We start from the raw sequence: 18,886 nt of genomic DNA, 5'->3' as shown, positions 1-18,886 counted from the left end.
AATGGCCAGTCAGAAGCATATGGGAAGTCAGCATGCAGGATATGACCACAGTAGCGCACTCTCAACTTACAGTTACCAGCATCTGATATTCTGAGGCACCTTGTCTCCATCCCTGAAGGTAGACCATTGAGAGCCAGTGTGGTGCACTGGTCAGAGCACTGGGCTAGGATCTGGGAGAACAGGGTTCAAGTCCCCACTCACCAGATGACCTTGGGCCAGTCACTGTCTCTCAGCCTAACCAATCTCAGAGTTGTTGTGGAGGTTAATGGAGGAGGGAGAGGATCACTCACACTTTGAGTTCCTTGTGGGCAATAAAGAAACAATAGCCTCATTCTTCATTAAAGCATCCTCCCACAGCCTCTTCAAACCAGTAAGTGGAATGGGGTGGAACCTAAAAAGGTAAAGGCATTGAGCTAGTTTCTCTCTGCTCCTCTTCCTTCCCTGTAATTGTAGCACTGGTTGTATGGCTGGCCACCAAGGAAGAACTACAGCGTTCGTTCAGCATAAAACTCAACCCTTTTTCCTTCCCTGCTTGGTCCAATAATCTGACACAGAATGACACCCTTGAAGATCTTACTAATTAAACTGGAGTAAATACCACCACTTGGCTCTGTACTCTCACAGTCATTAACACAAATTAGAATCTCTACTTCACCCATGAGCATCCACTAAAAGCAGGAAAGGAAAGGTAGAATTACACCCCCCCCCCTTTAAAAACAAAACACCAGTAACTATAGGGTGGTTGATGGTGTTAAAGAGAACAAAGGTTAAATAGCAAGTCCCACTGAGTTCGAACACAGGCTTAGTCACAGATGATTTGAGCATAGGATGACAGCCATACAGTGCATATTTGCATATGCTTACTCAGAAGTAAGTCCCACTGTGTTCAATGAGACTATGCACACTTCAGAGCAAATCCCAGTGAGCTCAGTGGGGGCTTACTCCTGAGTAAACGCACCATGCCCAGAACCGCTGTTAAATCACCTTGGAGGAAAAAAACACAAACACCTTGAGTCAACCATCAAACCCTAGGAAATCAGCTAAGATAACCAAGGACTCCAGCATTTGCTTATCAATAATAAAATAAGTATATATATATAAAATCTCAGCCACCCTTCTCATGGATTAAAGTCATGAACGCTTTTTTTTAAAAAAGGGGGAGAAAAATCAATTTGAAATTTTATTAAGCACGCTGGGAGCTATGATCAACATCGATAGCCAGGAGTGACTTTGTCCGCATACTTTTGCTAACTGCATGGCTCCTCCCTCCCACCCCCCGCCCGCTTTTCCGCCGCCCGCATCCTCGTCTTCGATAGATATCACTAGTGTGATCGTGTTAGTCGGAGGCGAACCGAGCACTGGCCAATGAGAGCCGGAGGAGCGGCGCTGGTTTCGCTTGGAATGTTGCCATGGTTTTTCCCCTCGATGGAACAGAACGGAAAGGGAAAGTGGGGCGGGGGAGAGCGAGAGAGAAAGAGGGCGGCCACCCACGTGGCGGGGGGACGAGTCCGGGTGGGGCACGCCGGCCGGACCACAGCTGGCCTCTCCCTGCTGTGACCCCCACCCACCCAGGCGCCCCCTTTTCACTCTTTGCCATCCACGATGGCCAGCTCTTTGATCACTCTCAGTTTGCCGCTGGCGTCGATCCTGCGCTTCTCCCTGATTAGGTCCTCGAGGCTCTGGAAGCGCAACGTGTGCACCTGGTTGTCGGCCAGGTGGATCTTGAGATAGTACTGCTGCTCCCGGGGCTGGGAGCCCGAGGGCGGCTGGAGCTCGCCGCCGGCTTTGAACTCCCGTTTGCCGAAGCGGCACCAGGCGGCGAAGCTCTCCGAGTTCGTCCAGCAGATCTCGTGGCTCTTTAAGCCCAGGTGGCCGCAGGCGTTCTGCACCACCAGCTCCGCCACCAGGGGGCGGTAGCGGTACCAGCTACTCACCACCCGGCCCACGTTGCCAGCGGCCGCCTCGTACAAGCTGTCCTGGCGAATCTGGCCCTGGTGCAAGTGGATGATCTGCCCGCTGCCCACATAGACTGCCCAGTGTGGCGGAGGAGGAGGGTGGTCGGACGGCCCCAGGTACAGCAGCTCCAGCAGGTCGCCCGGCTTGCACAAGGCAGGCAGGGCCGCCACCGGGTAGACGCTCAAATCCCCAGCCTGGGGGTCTCCGCTCACCTTGGAGAAGATGCATTCCTGGCCGCGGAAGGCGGAGAACTGGGTCTCGCTCAGCACCAGCTGCGGAGGGTGGTGGTGGTGGTGATGGTGGTGGGTGGGGGTCTCTTGGACGGGGCTGCTGGAGCCTTTCACGCTGTACTTGTCCGGCTGCCCTCCTCGCTCGTCCAGGTCCTCTTCCTCATCCGAGAAGAAGTAAGCCACCCCGACGCGCAGCTCGTCCTTCTCGATGCCAGAGGGGTCCCCGGTCGGCAGCTCGCTGTAATTCAGGTGCGTGATGCGATCCAGTTGATTTCCCATCAATGACAGGGCGAGGCGAGAGCAAGAATCGCCGGATCTGAGCGAGAGGGGAGGGAAAGAGAGAGAGGGGAAGAGAGGAGTGAGAAAGAAGAGTCCGCGCAAGCAACCCGCGCAGCAAAACGACAGGCGCGCACGCCGAAAGGGATCAGGCGAGGTCGCCTCTGCTTCGTCGAGGAGAGACGCCGCTCCCTTTCTCTCGCTTCTTTTTTCCCTAACACACCCACCCGCCTGCCTGCCTGTTTCAGCCGCTGCAGGCCTCTCGCAGCGCGCACGAGCCGCTCCCGGGCCCCCCGAGGTGGCTCGCAGCAGCTACCCCGCTGCCTGGGCTACCCCGCAGCCTCCAGCCGCGCGCTCGATCCTACGGATCCCCGCGGCGGTGCGCAAAGGCAGCGCTGCTCGGGACAGCGATCGCAGAAGGAACAGCCAGGCGCGGAGTGCAGGGCTCGGAGAGTTGCTTCCCCTTTGTCTCCGGCGCTCCTTTCCCCGCCTCTCGCTTCACTCCTCCGAGGGAGCTTGGCAGCCTCCTCGCTTCCAGTTGCAACAATGTGCCGCTCCGGAGCGGGAGAGGCAGTGGCGCTGCCCTTTTCCCCCTTGACCCCAAGCGATGCCTCGGCCGCGACCTTCCAAGCAGCTTAGCCCCGACGGGGCGGATGCTGGGGAGGAAAAAATAAAGAAAAAAGAAATCCGTCTGCGGTGCTCGCCCTCTGCGTACCCGGAATCGCCCAGATCCTGCCAAAGCCCCCGAACTCCTTTAAAGTCCTCTGGTCGCCATGGGGGCTGCCGCTGCGGACGACGAGGAGTCGCGCCAGGTCTTCCTCCTCCTGGGCACCCGCCGTCCAAGGGTCCCGACTGGCATGCGCGCCCGCTCTCCCTCCTGCGCCCTTTCCCCTGCCCGGTCCTTCTCGCCTCTGGTCTCCCTTCGGCAGCACCGGCGAGTCTAAAGTAGCAGCTGCTCCGGATAGCAAGGCCCGCCCTTGGCCGTGCTCATTGGCTGCTAGGCTCCGCGCGTGGAAAAGTCGAGCCATCCTCCGGAGTGTCAATCATCCGCGCGGCAAGGGTGGGATGCCAGACGCCCGCCGTCTGCTCGCCTTCTGCAGCAGCAGCAGCAGCGAAGCCCCCAGCTGCCCGCCTGGATTTTTGCGCGCCCGGCTAGGGAGGTGAGGGGCTGGCGGGCCTAGTGGTGGCAGCGGCGTGTAGCGAGCCGCTTGTGCTGAGAAGGGAAGCCCCAGTCTCCGCTCCGCCCCGCCCCCCTCGTCCCTACGCGGTATCCTCCTAAATAATGGATCTGCGCAATGTCACGACTTGCAGACGCTTGGTTATCAGCCGTTGTGATTTTCCTGCCTCTTTATCATCGATGCTTAGATTTGGGGAATGGAGGATCTTTTTCTGTGAAACACCTGACACAAAAATTCAAACCCGCAACCAGCTATTAAATCAGCAAAGGGAAAGCTAATTCTCTATGTGCGTTTGCCAAAATGTGTACATTAAATTTAAATGAATGCATCTTTGGGAGGAAGTAGGACGTTTATTGCCCCCATGAGAAAAGCTGTTGGGGGCTTCCTAGAAAGTGTGTCAGAGGTTAGGGGGTTGTAAACCCCAATTGCTGCAGAGACAGCATCCTGGTGCCAGTTCATCATAAGAATGTGAGAACCGGACGATAAGGGTTATAACCCTGGTACATCTCATGCCATTGCAGAATTCTGTTGGTGTACCCATTGCACTTTACTTGTGGTAATTGTGTTGTATCCACAGTTTTCTGAGGATAAACAATGGAGACTGGGGATCACAGTTTTGCCCCATTGAATGTGGCAGGGTTGACATATATTTGCTCAGTTACTGTGGGGGAATATCTCTGAGGAAGGGAACAGTGGCACTGAACCCTAGCACATGCTGGCTTCCCCATTTGCTTCTGCAGAGAGTCTTCTTGGGAAGCCATAGCTTAGTGGGGACACCCATGCTTTGTTTGCTGAAAGCTCCAGGTTCCCTCCATGGAATCTCCAGAGATGGGGAATACTCCTATCTGAAACCTACAGAGTCACTGCCAGTCAGAGTAAACTGAGCTGGAGGCACCAGCCATCTGCCTCTATAGGAAGCCTTGTCACTTCTGCTGATCCTTTGGCCTGAACTTTCAGTCCTCACCTGAACCAAAGTTGCATCTGCTCACATCCAGCCTCCGCTGTCCTTAATCGTCACTTCCCTGTTTGTTTGTCTCTGCTTGCTCGCCACTGTATTTCTGTTGTAAGCTTCTTGGGGCAGGGAGCATATTGCACCAGGTACATTGATTGCACAACAACAACAAAAAATGGTATCAACATGTGCCCATCTGCTGGGCCTGTAAGGGATCTGTGCATTACACCATGTGCTTTATGAAATAGCCTTGAAGAGGTGAAAGGAATCTTGGTGAGGTGATTCCCATGTCGGTGGACTGCCTGTGGCCGCGATCTTCACACCTCTTTCTTTGGATCACCCTCTCCCTCCCTTTGAAACAGATTAAGCTTCCCTATGGGAGCAAATCCTTTGAGGACCTCGGCATGTGTGGGGCCTCATTTTGCAATTAATTCCATGTGTCAATTGTTCTCTCTCTCGTGGCTTTCAGTGGATGGAATGCCTTTGTATGTACTGCTGGCATCTCATCAGGCACTTGCTTCGTTTAGATTACTGTTTTAATTAACTCCGGAACACAAGTGCTGTCGGTTCTTCCCTGGCACCCTGAGCTGCCAGATAAACAGGCTGCGTTTCAGTGTTAGAGAGGTTCAAGGTGCGTACAAATGGGCTGCTTAGCCCTTAGATTTTGGCTCCCATGCGGCCCCCGTTCTCCTCCCATCCCACTGAGCGACTGTTTACTTGGCTTCCCAACTGCAGCCGCCTTCCCAAGATGCGGCACCCACGAGCTGCTAATTAAAAGCAGCGCTCTTGTAACCCTAGAAAGAACATCTGACGACAGTAGAAGGACACATTCTGCCTGCTATCTGCTTGTTCTGTTTAGATCACAAATGAGTGAGGAGGAGTATATAAAACAGGCCCATGTGGTGACTTGCCCAGCCTGCCACTACCCAGCTAATACCTAACCCTAAGCATGGAATTGGAATAAAGAGAGATCCAGCATGTGCCCAAGTTCTCCATTCACTTCAATGGAAGATTGTTTCAAGTTAGTGGCTATCCTGTGCCCATTTCTTTGGGAGAAAGCTCTATTGGGTTGTAGCCAATGTTGGTTATACTCGGAGTAAACCTATTGCTGGGATAGCTCAGCCAGTACCGCATGAGACTCTTAATCTCAGGCTTGTGGGTTCGAGCCCCACATTGGGCAAAAGAGTCCAGCATTGCAGGGGGTTGGACTAGATGACCCTCACGCTCCCTTTCAACTCTAAGAATGAATGGACATTACTAACTCAGGTTGAAATTAATTGAAATTAATGGTCTTGACTAACTATAGTTGCATACAATCCTTTGAATGCTAATGGGGCTACTTTTGAGTAGGCAAATAGGTGTGCCCTTCAAGACTGCAATCCTATACACATTTACCCTAGAGTAAATCCTATTGCGCTGAAGAGGGCTTGTTTTAGAGCAGACGTGCATAGGGTCACATTGCCAGGGTCTTTCCCAGCCTTAGTCACTGTTGTAGTGATAGGTTTGTCTTCACAGCCACTCTTAATATACAAAGTGAACTGCTGTCAGGTAGACTCAGGCTTTATAGCTGTACAGTGGTACCTCGGGTTAAGTACTTAATTCATTCCGGAGGTCCGTTCTTAACCTGAAACTGTTCTTAACCTGAAGCACCACCTTAGCTAATGGGGCCTCCTGCTGCTGCCGTGCTGCCGGAGCACGATTTCTGTTCTCATCCTGAAGCAAAGTTCTTAACCCGAGGTATTATTTCTGGGTTAGCAGAGTCTGTAACCTGAAGCGTATGTAACCCGAGGTACCACTGTAATAGTTTGGGGGGTGGTTTTGAGGGAGGGAAAAGATTAGTCAAATCCTAAGGGGCTATAAAAGAATCTCAGGCCTTATAAATGGAAAAGTGAAATAAGATTTAATGTACACCTGAGGATTGGTTGTTTGCTTTCCCCTTAGGATTCAGTATCCACAAACACACCTACTTGCAGTTGGTCTTATATGTTTTATTTATTTATTTATTACAATTATTTCCCACCTTTCCCCTAAGAGACTCAAGGCACCATCTATGTTCTCTGCCACTCACTATTTTAGTCTCCCCCAAATCCCTGCATGGCATTCAGCTGAATTTTACTCACCCATTGGAATGAATGCATCTAACCTTGTCATGTTCATTAATTTCCACTGTCTATGTTGTGTAAAACTTAGCTGAATGCCACCTTCCTGTGAGGTCAGTTAGGTTGGGAGACAGTCACTGGTCCAAGAGAACTTCATGGGTGAGCCAGGATTTGAACCCTGGTCTCCCGGGTCAGTTAAATCTACCTGCCCGCAGACTGTCTCGCCAGAGTGGTGCATGTTCTGGTTATCACTCGCTTGGATTACTGCAATGTACTCTACGTGGGGCTACCTTTGAAGGTTACCCAGAAACTACAACTAATCCAGAACGTTGCAGCTAGACTGGTGACCGAGAGTGGCCTCCCAGACCATATAACACCAGTCCTAAAGGATCTTCACTGGCTACCGGTATGTTTCCAAGCAGAATTCAAAGTGTTGGTGCTGACCTTTAAAGCCTTAAAAGGTCTTAGCCCAGTATACCTGAAGGAGTCTCACAACCCCCATCATTCAGTCTGGACACCGAGGTCCTCCTCTGAGGGTTTTCTGCTAGTTCCTCACTGTGAGAAGCGAAGTTCCAGGGAACCAGGCAGAGGGCCTTCTCGGGCGTGGAACACCCTCCCTTCAGATTTCAAGGAGATAAAGAACTAAACGTTTAGAAGACATCTGAAGGCAGCCCTGTTTCAGAAAGTTTTTAATGCTTGGTGTTTTATTGTTTTTATATTTTCCTGGAAGCCGCCCATAGTGGCTGGGAAAACCCAGCCGGGAGGGTGTGCTAATAATAATAATAATAATAATAATAATAATAATAATAATAATAATAATAATAATGGCTTCTGTGGCAGGGTTTCTAAGGTGCTGGTTATGTCTGCAAGTGCCCCACTATGCCTTGGACCACACTGAATCGTCAAATGGGTACCCCTTGCTCTCCAAGGCTACCATTGCAAGGTGAAAGTAAGTACATTCTTTGGATCTGGATTTAAAGATGCCAGTGTCAAAGCTAAGCACATCCTTTACAGAAACAAGAAATCGTGTTCTACCACCACTGTCTGACTGCCTCTCAATACTACTTTCTGGGAATTGCAGGTGGACAGAGTGCTGTCATACTCATGTCCTGCTTGTGGGGTCCTTGGGCATCCGGCTGGCTGCTGTGAGAACAGGGATGCTGGACTAGATAGGTTACTGGTTTGATCCACAGGCTTGTCTTATCTTCGTGGCGAATTGGAAGTACGGGGTGGGGAGCACGAGTTTAATTCACAAATAGATAAATAAATAAATAGTGGCGTGCTTTGAAGGTTTAGCACATTTCCAGATGCAGGAGTCTTACTGGTGAGATGCTGCACGTTGAATAGAATCTAAGAGTTGGAGTTCATTGTGTCCATCCGCTGCTCAATGCAGGATCTGCAGCGCAGGAAACAACTACAGCATCCTTGAAAAACGGCTGCTCACCTTCTGCTTAGATTATGGTTACCAGATTTTTTTCAATGAATCTGGGGGCACTTTTTTTTTTTTAAGCTGAGTAGCAACAGGGAGTCAGTAGTGGGGATGGTGAGGCAAAAGACCCTGGGACCAAGCACACATGCATATTGTATAAAGGTGCAAAGCCCTTCTTTCACACCCTGTGAAACATAAATGCACAGTTTTTAAAAAACTGGGCAACAGCTGCCCACCCGTGACTCCCAAGCCTCCCCTGATCTCCTGCCCCCTTCCTCATTTTGACTGATCGGTGGAGCCTTGAGAGTCATGGGTGGGTGGCTGTTGCCCAGTTTTTTTTAAAAAAAACCTCTGTGCATTTATGTTTCACAGGGTGCAAAAGAAGGGCTTTGCACCTTGCCTGGCAGAGAAACCACACACCTTGCGCCCCTCCTGGGCAGTGCCCGCCCATGACTCCCGAGCCTCCCCTGATCTGTCAAAACAAAGGGGAGAGGGGGCAGGAGATCTGTACCGTCAGACACCCCTGGTTCCCCTTTGGCAGTGGCAGTGAGCAGCTCCTGAAGCCAGTCAGAGCCAACTGCGCTACCAGGCTGGCTCCAGGCTGCTGAGGCTGCTGCTGCTGCCACATTTCCCGGGGACAGATTTGCCAATCTGGGGACATTCCAGGGATGGAATTTGTCTGGGGACAGATTTGTAAATCCGGGGACTGCCCCCAGGAACCGGGGATGTCTGGTAACCCTAGTTTAGATGCCTCCTGTGCTTCATTCAGACGTGAGGTCTTCTGCAAATTTTTCCATAATTGTTTTCTCCATGATTTAAGATGTTGCATGGAGGAAGAGCAGACAGTGAAATGATTTGCACTGGAATGTATTCCCGAATTATAAATTAATCTTCTTATTACCTTAAAATGTTATTGCAGGATCTTGCCATGACATCTGTGGCAAAAGCTGAATTGAGATGTTGCTTGTCTCTCGTTTTCTGTGGCCACCAGTCCTGCCGATCATTAATCCAATTCTGTTCCCAAGACGCATTAGCACTCCTGCCTTCTTTACTTTCTACACCCACATCTCACATGTGCAGGTTATACTTCCCACGTTGATTGATAATTGAAATGGAGATCACATAGCACATTTTACTAAACAGCTACAAGCAAAAACAAACTGAAATATATTCATTTTTCTTCATTTCTCCCAGGAGAGAGGATACTGTGAAGAAAGCCACGTCAAAAGGAAGACAATAGATGTAAGGAGAAAGGGGTGCAACTTCATTTCAGCTCTCTGTTATCCACCGTGTCTCCCACATAATTTTGATTGCTCAGAAACATATCAGAACCTTCCCCCCCCCACCTCCAGAAGTTGCAGGAACTCACACCAACTCCAGATCCAGGCCAGTGTTTCAGCCCTCTTCCCACTGGACTGCAGTAGCATAGCCCTGTGTTAATAACTAACAAACATGGCATCCTATTGACTTAAGAAGAGAAGAAGAGTTTGGATTTGATATCCCGCTTTATCACTACCCAAAGGAGTCTCAAAGTGGCTAACATTCTCCTTTCCCTTCCTCCCCCACAACAAACACTCTGTGAGGTGAGTGGGGCTGAGAGACTTCAGAGAAGTGTGACTAGCCCAAGGTCACCCAGCAGCTGCATGCAGAGGAGCGGAGACGCGAACCCGGTTCACCAGATTACGAGTCTGCCACTCTTAACCACTACACCACACTGGCTCTTAAGCCCTTCTCGTGCACAGATTCCTATAGAACAGGCCACCAGCAGATATATCTCAAGAGTAAGCTGGTCTTTCATTAGGGAACTCCAAGATTCCCTACTCTGACCTTTTGTATGGTGGGCTTTCTTTAAAATAGTGTCTCATTTAGTATGGTAGTATTTCTTTACTGCCCCAAATCTGAGACTTTTACTTCCAATGAGTTTCCAGATCTTCCCAAATCAGGGCGTATTCAGAAGAACGGTTTGCCAGCTGAAACCTTCAGGGGAGAGTCACCTTGCAATGCCTTTGCTATATTGAAAATAAAGAAGAAAATTGGATAGAATTATGTAATGGTAGTGCCCTGGTTCTCAGTATTATTTCAAGAAGACATATGGAGTGGGCAAGGAATACCAATAACAGGGGGAAGATGTCATATTTTTGCAATGTGATAACTGTTAACTATTTTCAAATAATCACACTTTTTAGCAGAAGAGGACAAAAATCATTTCAGGGTTTCCCCAAGACTTCCCCACAAACCCATGCATGCATATACCACCTGCTGATTCATCACAAATTATTAGAACGCTGACATTATTAAAATTATTTTTGCTTTGAAGAAAAAAAATCCCAGTGTAAAATCTGGTTGAATGGATTTTGTTTAATCTTTGACCTCTGTTTTCACTCAAAATACAGATAAACTTCACATTCTTATTGGCATGGAACTGGAGAGGCCGAAGGGCATAAACAGGAGCAGTTTAATGAATTTCTATCACTCTAAGAAGCCTGCTTTTTTTAAAATAAAAGAACAACAATAATATATTGGTAAGAAGGTTTAAAACTATGATAATCAGGCCACATCACAAGAATATAGACTTGCAAAACATTACCAGCAACAGAAGGCTTTCCAAACCATCTTTTTTTAAAAAAAAAATTGCCCTGGAGAGCCCCACATTTTTGGGGTACCATTCAGTGTGACTATTACTCATTTTCTCGGCAGACACTCTGTCGTGTTCCAAGCCTGCTTGCCTCATCTTTTCTCAACTTGCAAGGAGAGCGATTTCACTTGGGTGTGTCGGCAACACTGTTGAATATCCACATTGGTTTTGCAATGCCAGAGCACGCTTCGAAATCTTCCTGAACCTTCAGATTGGCTCAGCCATAAGGAGTGAATGCTAATTTATGGGAAGGTATGGACTATCCAGGAAATCAGGTCACAGGTACATGTCAAAGTTGGCAGGTGACAGTGGGGGGAGGAAAACCTGTGTTGCGCCAGGAGATCAGGAGATCTTGGTTGCTGTTTAAATTGGGGAAGGGGAAGAAAACCTCCTCCCTATTTTAAAACCAGCTAGAAAAGTGTTGCCGGCTGGCGAGAAAATGATTCGTAGGAGGCTGCAACAGGGCGCTGCTGCATTGGGGGACTGTATCTGCATAAACATGCCTCAACAGAGCAGGGTTTGCTTCTGCCCGCTTTGGATATTTTGTAAATGAACAGATCGTTCTGTCTGGGTTTGTTTTGTTTTTTTAATCCAGTGTAAATCCTTAATACTCCTTTTGTCCTTGCTTGGAAACTTGACAGCAAAGCTTACCCTGGGGCTCCCTACCACTTGTGGAAATGCAAGGCATGAAACATTAGACAGGAATGAAAGAAAGAAAGAGGAACCTGCTGGATCAGCCTGGTGGCCCAACCAGTCCAGTGCCTTGTTATCACAGTTGCCAACAAGATGTCAAAGGAAAGCTGGGGATGGAAGCATCTGTCAGCCTCAGTTTCCCCCCTTTCTCATTTTCCCAGTCTTCAACCAAGTCCAGTTCTCTACATTTCTGCAGCAATTGGCTAATTTAATTTTTTTAAAAACCCTTGTGAAAATTCATCAACATTTAAGCGTGAATTTCTCATACATTTGTAAGCAGTTTTGATTAATGTACACATTTTTGCAAGCAAAACCAGGCATGATATTATATTATATTTAATTTTAATGCACACTTTTATGCGTTTTGGTAAACACTGGATGGTTGGAGAACTGCACTTCAAAATTCAGATTAAGTGCAAATTTTGAAGAATGCCTGCATTTCAATTCTCGTATTGTTTTAGAAAGTGCAAATTTCATAGTTCCAGCTTCAAATGTGGACTGAATTGAATTTAATATTAAATTATTGTTGTGGTGGTTGTTGTTGTTTATATTGCCTCTGAGGCCATACAACATTTACAAGATAGATATTATGTGCTTAATTATTTTTTTTAAAGATATATTCCTTCACAAACCCCCACCCCAAATTTTGAAAACACAGTCACTCATGTTCTGAAATGTTCTAAATCCAAGTTTAGACTTATTATTTTGAATAAGTAAAGTGGAGTAGCGCACACTGAAGTATTCAGAGCCGTACTTCAATCCATTTCTCTGAGCTAAGCAAGTTATCAAAGTGCTTGCGGTTATAGTTCTCTAATCCATTTTTGCAAACCAAGTAGAATATGTAAGTATTAAAAGTCAATGCAACTAGACATCAAGGCTGCTGCTGCTGTCATGGAAAGTCTGGAACTGAGTAGCCACCCTAAACTTCCTTTAGCTTTGTGTCCTCTGATCATTTCTGAGTCTAGTCGAATGGGCAAGTTTTGTATGGATGAAAAGGATGCTTAGCCTCAAAGCTTTTATCCATTTGGGAATGATTAAGTAGATGCTGTTATAACTTTCATGAGGTTTAATTGATTGACAGTGCAATCCTACTCATGTCTAGTCAGAAGGAAGCCCCATTAATGGGGTTGCTCCCAGGTAAATATGTATAAGACTGCATCCTTAGTGTTGCAATTCAGTGATAGGCTGTACCATATCAGGCTGCTGTCTGGGGATAAAATATTTGAGGGCTCCTTCACACAAACCATCTCTTAAGCACACTAAGCAAGCATGTAAAGGAAAAGGCCCTAAGTGATCCCTTTCCTTGCCATATTTGTTCTCTGCCTGTGAAGCAGGGAGGGAGAGCATTTAAACATTCCCTTCCCAAATGCAGTTTGAAATAATGCAGCTTAGCAAAACTTAGTTCTGATATCAAACCTAGGTCACATCCATACGGCACATTCAAAGCAATATTTATTAAAGCACTTTAACAATCATGGTTTCCCACAAAGAATCATGGGAATGGTGGTTTGTTAAGGATGCTGGGAATTGTAGCTCTGGGAAGGATCTCCTAACACAGCCTTTCTCAACCTGTGGGTCCCTAGATGTTGAACTACAACTCCCATCACCCCTAGTTAGCAAGGCCAGAGCTCATGGATGATGAGAGTTGTAGTCCAACAACATCTGAGGACCCACAGGTTGAGAACCGCTGTCCCAACAGCTCTCAGCAGTCTTAACTAACTACAATTCCATACACGGTGGCGTAGTGTGTGGATATCCACAGGGGCAGTTGCCCCAGGTGCAAAATTGTTAGGGGGTGCAAAATTTCAACACCTGATGCTGCCTCAATACAGCTTCTGTTGCTGGGCTCCATTGAAAACGGCTTCTCCGTGTGAACCAGGAAGTGACCTCTCCAAACAACAAAGCAACTCTCTTTTCCTATCACTGTGGCTGTGCAGAGGGAAACTGTGTTGAATGTGCATGCATACTCCACCTGTTTCCCTCCCTCCCACCTCCCCTTTGAGTGGTCCCGGGCACCAGCAACTGACGCTACGCCACTGACCCCAACTGTCCTGATTAGACTGGGACATCCCATTTTGAGGGGCTGTTCTCTTGCATGGGTCACATGACTTGCACAGGTGTACATCCTGGAAGATGCGCATCCTGGTTTCCAGCCTCTTGTTGGAAGGTTTGCTGTTCCTAGGATTCTCTGGGGATGACATGACAGTTAAAGCAATATTAAAGTGTATTAAATGTACTGTGTGGATGTGAGCTTACACAAAAAGGTTTGCCTTTGCTGAAGTGGACAAGCCACCTCTGCAGGAACACTTTGGTTCACCTACTGCAGGCATGGCCAAACTTGGCCTTCCAGCTGTTTTGGGACTACAACTCCCATCATCCCTAGCTAACAGGACCAGTGGTCAGAGATGATGGGAATTGTAGTCCCAAAACAGCTGGAGGGCCAAGTTTGGCCATGCTTGACCTACGGTTACCCTGTCTTCTGTTACACATGCGTGAGTTGTACACCATGTTCAAAGTGGTATCATATTGCTTTAAATATTTGGTGTGATTGTGGCTTTATTCTCTATGAATATGTCTAAAGTTCTCTTAAGGCCATCTAAGATACAAACAGCCCGCAACTCTGTTCTACATTGTTGGCTTATGTTGGCTTGGCAATGAGCTGAGCTGTTCCAAAACACACATATTCAGTCAGTCAGGAAACAGTTCAGTTGATTCCCTAAGCAATTCAAAATTATGACTTTTCCTGGGGCAGCCCTTCAAACCAGCCCGCTAGGGAAACCCATGAAGATGTTTCTCTTGTGCTTTGCCTAGGGGCCTACTTGGAAGAGCTATCCCTGGTAAAATGGCTACTGTGTTTTATGGTACAGCATGACAAACCAAACAACAATGTCTCAGGATGAAACTCAATCAGTGTCTTAATAAAATTACGTTATAAAAATGCAAGTATTCATATAGCTTATATTTGTATACTAGTGTATAGAATGGAACACATTTTTGATACTTTGTGCTCAGGTGATTATTTTTTACAGTTACCACTAAAGAAAGGCTTTTTGTTTCCCACCAAAACATGCTGAATTGCTGTATCCCATAACTTCCAATATTTCTCCAGTGAAAATGAGACGTCCTATTCAACAACTATTGCTATTGCTATTGCTATTGTTATTAGGCAGCTTCCAATGTGTATAAAAACATAGTAAAACATTAAACATTAAAAAAAACTTCCTTGTACAGGTCTGCCTACAGTGGTACCTCAGGTTACATACGCTTCAGGTTACAGACTCTGCTAACCCAGAAATAATGCTTCAGGTTAAGAACTTTGCTTCAGGGTGAGAACAGAAATCGTGCTCCGGTGGCACAGCAGCAGCAGGAGGCTCCATTAGCTAAAGTGGTGCTTCAGGTTAAGAACAGTTTCAGGTTAAGTATGGACCTCCAGAACGAATTAAGTACTTAACCTGAGGTACCACTGTATTGCACTCCATTTCTGCTTGCAGGTTTTCTACTAGTACCTGGCTGACGATGGTGAGAAGAGGATGCTGGATCCAGCAGCAATAAAGAGAGAGAGAGAGAGAGCTATGTTTTTATTTTCAGCTCACAACCCCTTTCTACAACAAACATGGCCCCTTCCTATGTCAACCAATGTAATAGATGCATGTGTAAATGCTAACAGATCGGTTTTCAATTTCCTGCTTGGTTCTTGCTCCTTTGCCACTGCCTCCACACCCCCCCCCGCTCCTTTAGGCATGCTGGGTAAAATACCTTTTTGAGTTGCATAAGTCATCGGCTGTTCGTGGATTTTGCTCTTTCGGTGTACTGAGAAGAAGCCCCATTATGCACAATTTTGGCTGAAAAGCTGCAGGCGTCTTGAGGTTGCATTGTTGCTCTGTTAGCTCCCTGCTCTGCCTTCTCCTCCTTTTCTGCCTGTAATGGGATCCTTTATTAAATCTTTCCTCTGTAATTGTGTTGCGGCATAATACCCCCAATTTGTAATATGTATGAATTGCCAGCTGCCCTCAAGGACCCTCATGAAAATTGCATGTTTCATATGATATGAAGGGGAACTCCCCTCCCAACTTCTTACTTTGAACAGACATTTATTTTCGGTCCCCAACCCCATCCTTTCATCCATGCCTCTTTGATTTCCTCCCCCCAGCTTACTGTCTCCAAAATCATCTTCTAAATATTATAAATAATAATACATGATTTTTGGATTGAATAACAAGGCAGGGGGAAAAAATTCAATCTCGGTGACAGTTGTGTTTCATAAAGCACTCAGAGCTGGGCTTTCAAGGTTTATGATGTTTGCAGAACCTTCCGACTGATTTATTGAGCTGAATTCAATATGAGAGTCATTACTCTAGGTATAACTACCATTTTTGCTGTAATTTGTGCTTTCCTCTTTCAGACAGAGGTCCTTCATGGAGCTAGGTCATCCCAAACTCCTAGCTTTGTCTGAATTAGTTGCCTGGTTGCTTTTCTGGGCAGCTGTGTGCTGACTGCTTCAGGACCGGAGCTGTAATCTTGATCTCATGTTCTGAGAGGAAGATAGATATAAAGCATTTTCAGGCATTTGCCTGAGCACACAAATGCTGTATTCTTGGGCAGGAGGCAGGGGAATGGATGCATGTCTTGCCTGGAGTGTCCCTGCACCCACAGCTTCGTCCCTGACCATCGGTGTGTGAGGGGATGATCTGCAAAGACTCTCTGTGTGCTTGGGTACCCTGGTATCTGGGCAGGGGATCTGTGGTCATGCAGAGACTTTTTCCCCCAGTCTCAAACCTTTATTGGCATGTAGACAAAATTCCAAAAGGTTCAGCACCATAAAATCACACAGCAAAATCTGCATCTAACAATTAAAATGTTGTTGCAACACATTCACAAATCCTTATTGGATGTTGCAGAAACCTGGCTATTATCTCCATTGTAAGTAAATGTTAGGAAGGCTACCTTACAGTCATCTGACTGCCACTCCCTGCTAATAACCGATTGATGGACTTAGATCAAATTGTCTGATACAAGGGGCAATGCAAAAGAGCACACACGACTGATTCTATATGATTCTGTCCACAGGGGGCATAGTCTCTCTTTGAGTGGTATTTTCTGGAATCTCCCCTGATGGTAGCACATTGAGTCTTGCTAGCCTAGCATGAATGTCCTTCATTAATTCAGGTTGGTCAAGTAGTAGAGATACGTTGCCATCGGCTGTCCACCCCCAAACTTGCACAGAATGCTATTCCTGATTTGGCTACTAAGTTCTTGAAATTTGTTGATACTTTGACTCATATTCAAGGGAATGTGAGTACAGAGCCCCTGAAGAGCTACCTTGCTCATTATGTACAATGCAAATGGAGACAATTGGGGTATGGATATAGGGTCACAAAAATAGATTGCAACCATGATGCATGACTGGAGAGAAACCCACAGCAGCTCTACAGCACATCTATTTCAGCCACTCTCGACATGGCCATTATCCCATCTGAAGCTTCTGTGAATTGTTGCAATGTTGATTAATGACCTGCATTGAAATGGTTGCTGGATATAGGACCCAGCAGCATTGACTAATCGCACAAAGGAAATCTTCGTGGGGAGCTTGTCCTTGGCTTGCAACAACGCATCTATGGAGGCCTGCTGAGTCAAGCGACTACATCAAGCAAATGCTGCACTGTCAGTGCAGATCTCGAGTGACTGTGTTGCAGCGTTAGAATGAAATGATGTGATGCTAATACATGTCTGCGGAGGACAGCTTACAAAAGGAAAGGAAATGGAACCACTGCGGTGGGAGAGGTGAGACTGTCAAGAGTTATGTGCAGTTATGTTTAATCTGGGTTAGAGATAGGCTTTCAAAAAAGCTAAGGACCAAATGAATGGTCGAGGGAAGGAATCACCACGCAGGGTGGCCAAAAATAAAGACATGCTCTATCGTCAGGATGGAACTTTGTGTGGCTCTGTGGAATTCATCGAAAAGAAGTATTGGGAGACAAAAGACACTGCTTAGGTTTTAAAGGACTCTCGCATCTTGGTTTACAACATGGCAGCTGCAGGAGTCATCATTTCAGTTGATCCCCAAAGGAAGAGTGATGCATGCATGTGGTGTTGTGGTCTGAACCACTGAGCCTCTTGGGCTTGCTGATCAGAAGGTCAGCAGTTCGAATCCACGCTATGGGGTGAGCTTCTGTTGCTCTGTCCCAACTCCTACCAACCTAGCAGTTCAAAAGCATGCCAGTGCAAGTAGATAAATAGGTCCCGCTTCGGTGGGAAGGTAAATGGTGTTTATGTGCACTCTGGTTTCTGTCCTGTTGTGCCAGAAGGTCTAGCGCCGAGGGCCTTCTGGCGGTTCCCTCACTGTGAGAAGCCAAGGAACCAGGCAGAGGGCCTTCTTGGTAGTGGCACCCGCCTTGTGGAACGCCCTCCCACCAGATGTCAAAGAGAACAACTACCAGACTTTTAGAAGACATCTGAAGGCAGCCCTGTTTGGGGAAGCTTTTAATGTTTGATGGACTACTGTATTTTAATATTTTGTTGGAAGCTGCCCAGAGTGGCTGTGGAAACCCAGCCGGATGGGCGGGGTATAAATAATAAATAAATTATTATTATTATTATTATTATTATTATTATTATTATTATTATTATTATTATTATTATGTCATGCTGGCCACGTGACCCAGAAAGCTGTCTGTGGACAAACGCCAGCTCCCTCGGTCTGAAGCGAGATGAGCGCCACAACCCCATAGTCATCTTAGATGACTTAACTGTCCAGGGGTCCTTTACCTTTACCTTTTACCTTACTGGTGCAAAATGTTGTGCAATGCCACCTTATGTGTGAGATCCTATCCAACTCAGCAGCCCAATCCATGCTGGAAGGTGTGGTTTAATTATGTCATTTAATCTTTTCATCACTTTGGGCTTTATTTGTGCCTGTAGCAAAAAGGCAGTGTCAGGATACTGTCAGTGGCTCCCAGCTGGTTGCCCAGGCAATTATAAAGACAAGAAAAAAATTCTTACAGTCCTTTTTTGTTTTAATCCTTACAGAGAGAGGCTATAGAACACAGCCTCTTGGATAATGGTGTTGTCCTGAGTGAATCTCCAATCCCCCCATCTCTCCCACTTCCTCGTTTGTCATCATTGTATGGGTGCCACTAAGTGCCCTCTGTTTTTGAGCTCTTTGTTCTCCTACTTTTAAGGCTCGCTGGGTTCTGGGAGATGGAGGATCTGGAATGCTTTCTAATGACAACGTGTCAGCCAGCTGCTGCTCTGGCTCTCCCATGATTTCCAAACTTTTGTTCTCCTCTTGCTCTGAGCTGCGACCTCCCTCAACCCCCTGTTGTAAATCTATACTGTCTTCCTTTTCCTGCTCCCTGGAAGGATCAGGATAGGTAGGCGGTCTCCACCACTCCTCCTCTGCCCAGTCCCTGACAGGCAGCCTCCATAATGGGTGTGGCAG

The 18,886-nt window shown here is 47.1% G+C and overlaps 1 protein-coding gene and 1 long non-coding RNA gene across 2 annotated transcripts; one reads left to right on the top strand and one right to left on the bottom strand.

The window, feature by feature from the left end:
• Window positions 1-1,167: 1,167 nt before the first annotated feature.
• Window positions 1,168-3,434, bottom strand: LRATD1 (LRAT domain containing 1). The gene is made up of 2 exons (XM_053381025.1): window positions 3,178-3,434; window positions 1,168-2,502 (listed from the first exon to the last, which is right to left on the bottom strand). The coding sequence occupies exon 2, from the start codon at window positions 2,463-2,465 to the stop codon at window positions 1,584-1,586; it is 882 nt and encodes a 293-aa protein (XP_053237000.1). The 5' UTR covers window positions 2,466-2,502; window positions 3,178-3,434; the 3' UTR covers window positions 1,168-1,583.
• On the top strand, window positions 2,348-10,166 carry LOC128410189 (uncharacterized). Its single transcript, XR_008329412.1, has 2 exons — window positions 2,348-2,435; window positions 9,315-10,166. It is a non-coding gene; the product is annotated as an uncharacterized LOC128410189 (long non-coding RNA).
• The last annotated feature ends 8,720 nt before the right edge of the window (window positions 10,167-18,886 follow it).

This window comes from Podarcis raffonei, chromosome 3, assembly GCF_027172205.1.
Source record: "Podarcis raffonei isolate rPodRaf1 chromosome 3, rPodRaf1.pri, whole genome shotgun sequence".
Lineage (NCBI taxonomy): Eukaryota > Metazoa > Chordata > Lepidosauria > Squamata > Lacertidae > Podarcis > Podarcis raffonei.
This window is presented reverse-complemented; position numbering and strand designations above follow the sequence as displayed.

Bases quoted from the DNA above. Each gene is read 5' to 3' on its own strand.
- LRATD1 (XM_053381025.1), bottom strand. From the start codon at position 2,465: ATGGGAAATCAACTGGATCGCATCACGCACCTGAATTACAGCGAGCTG.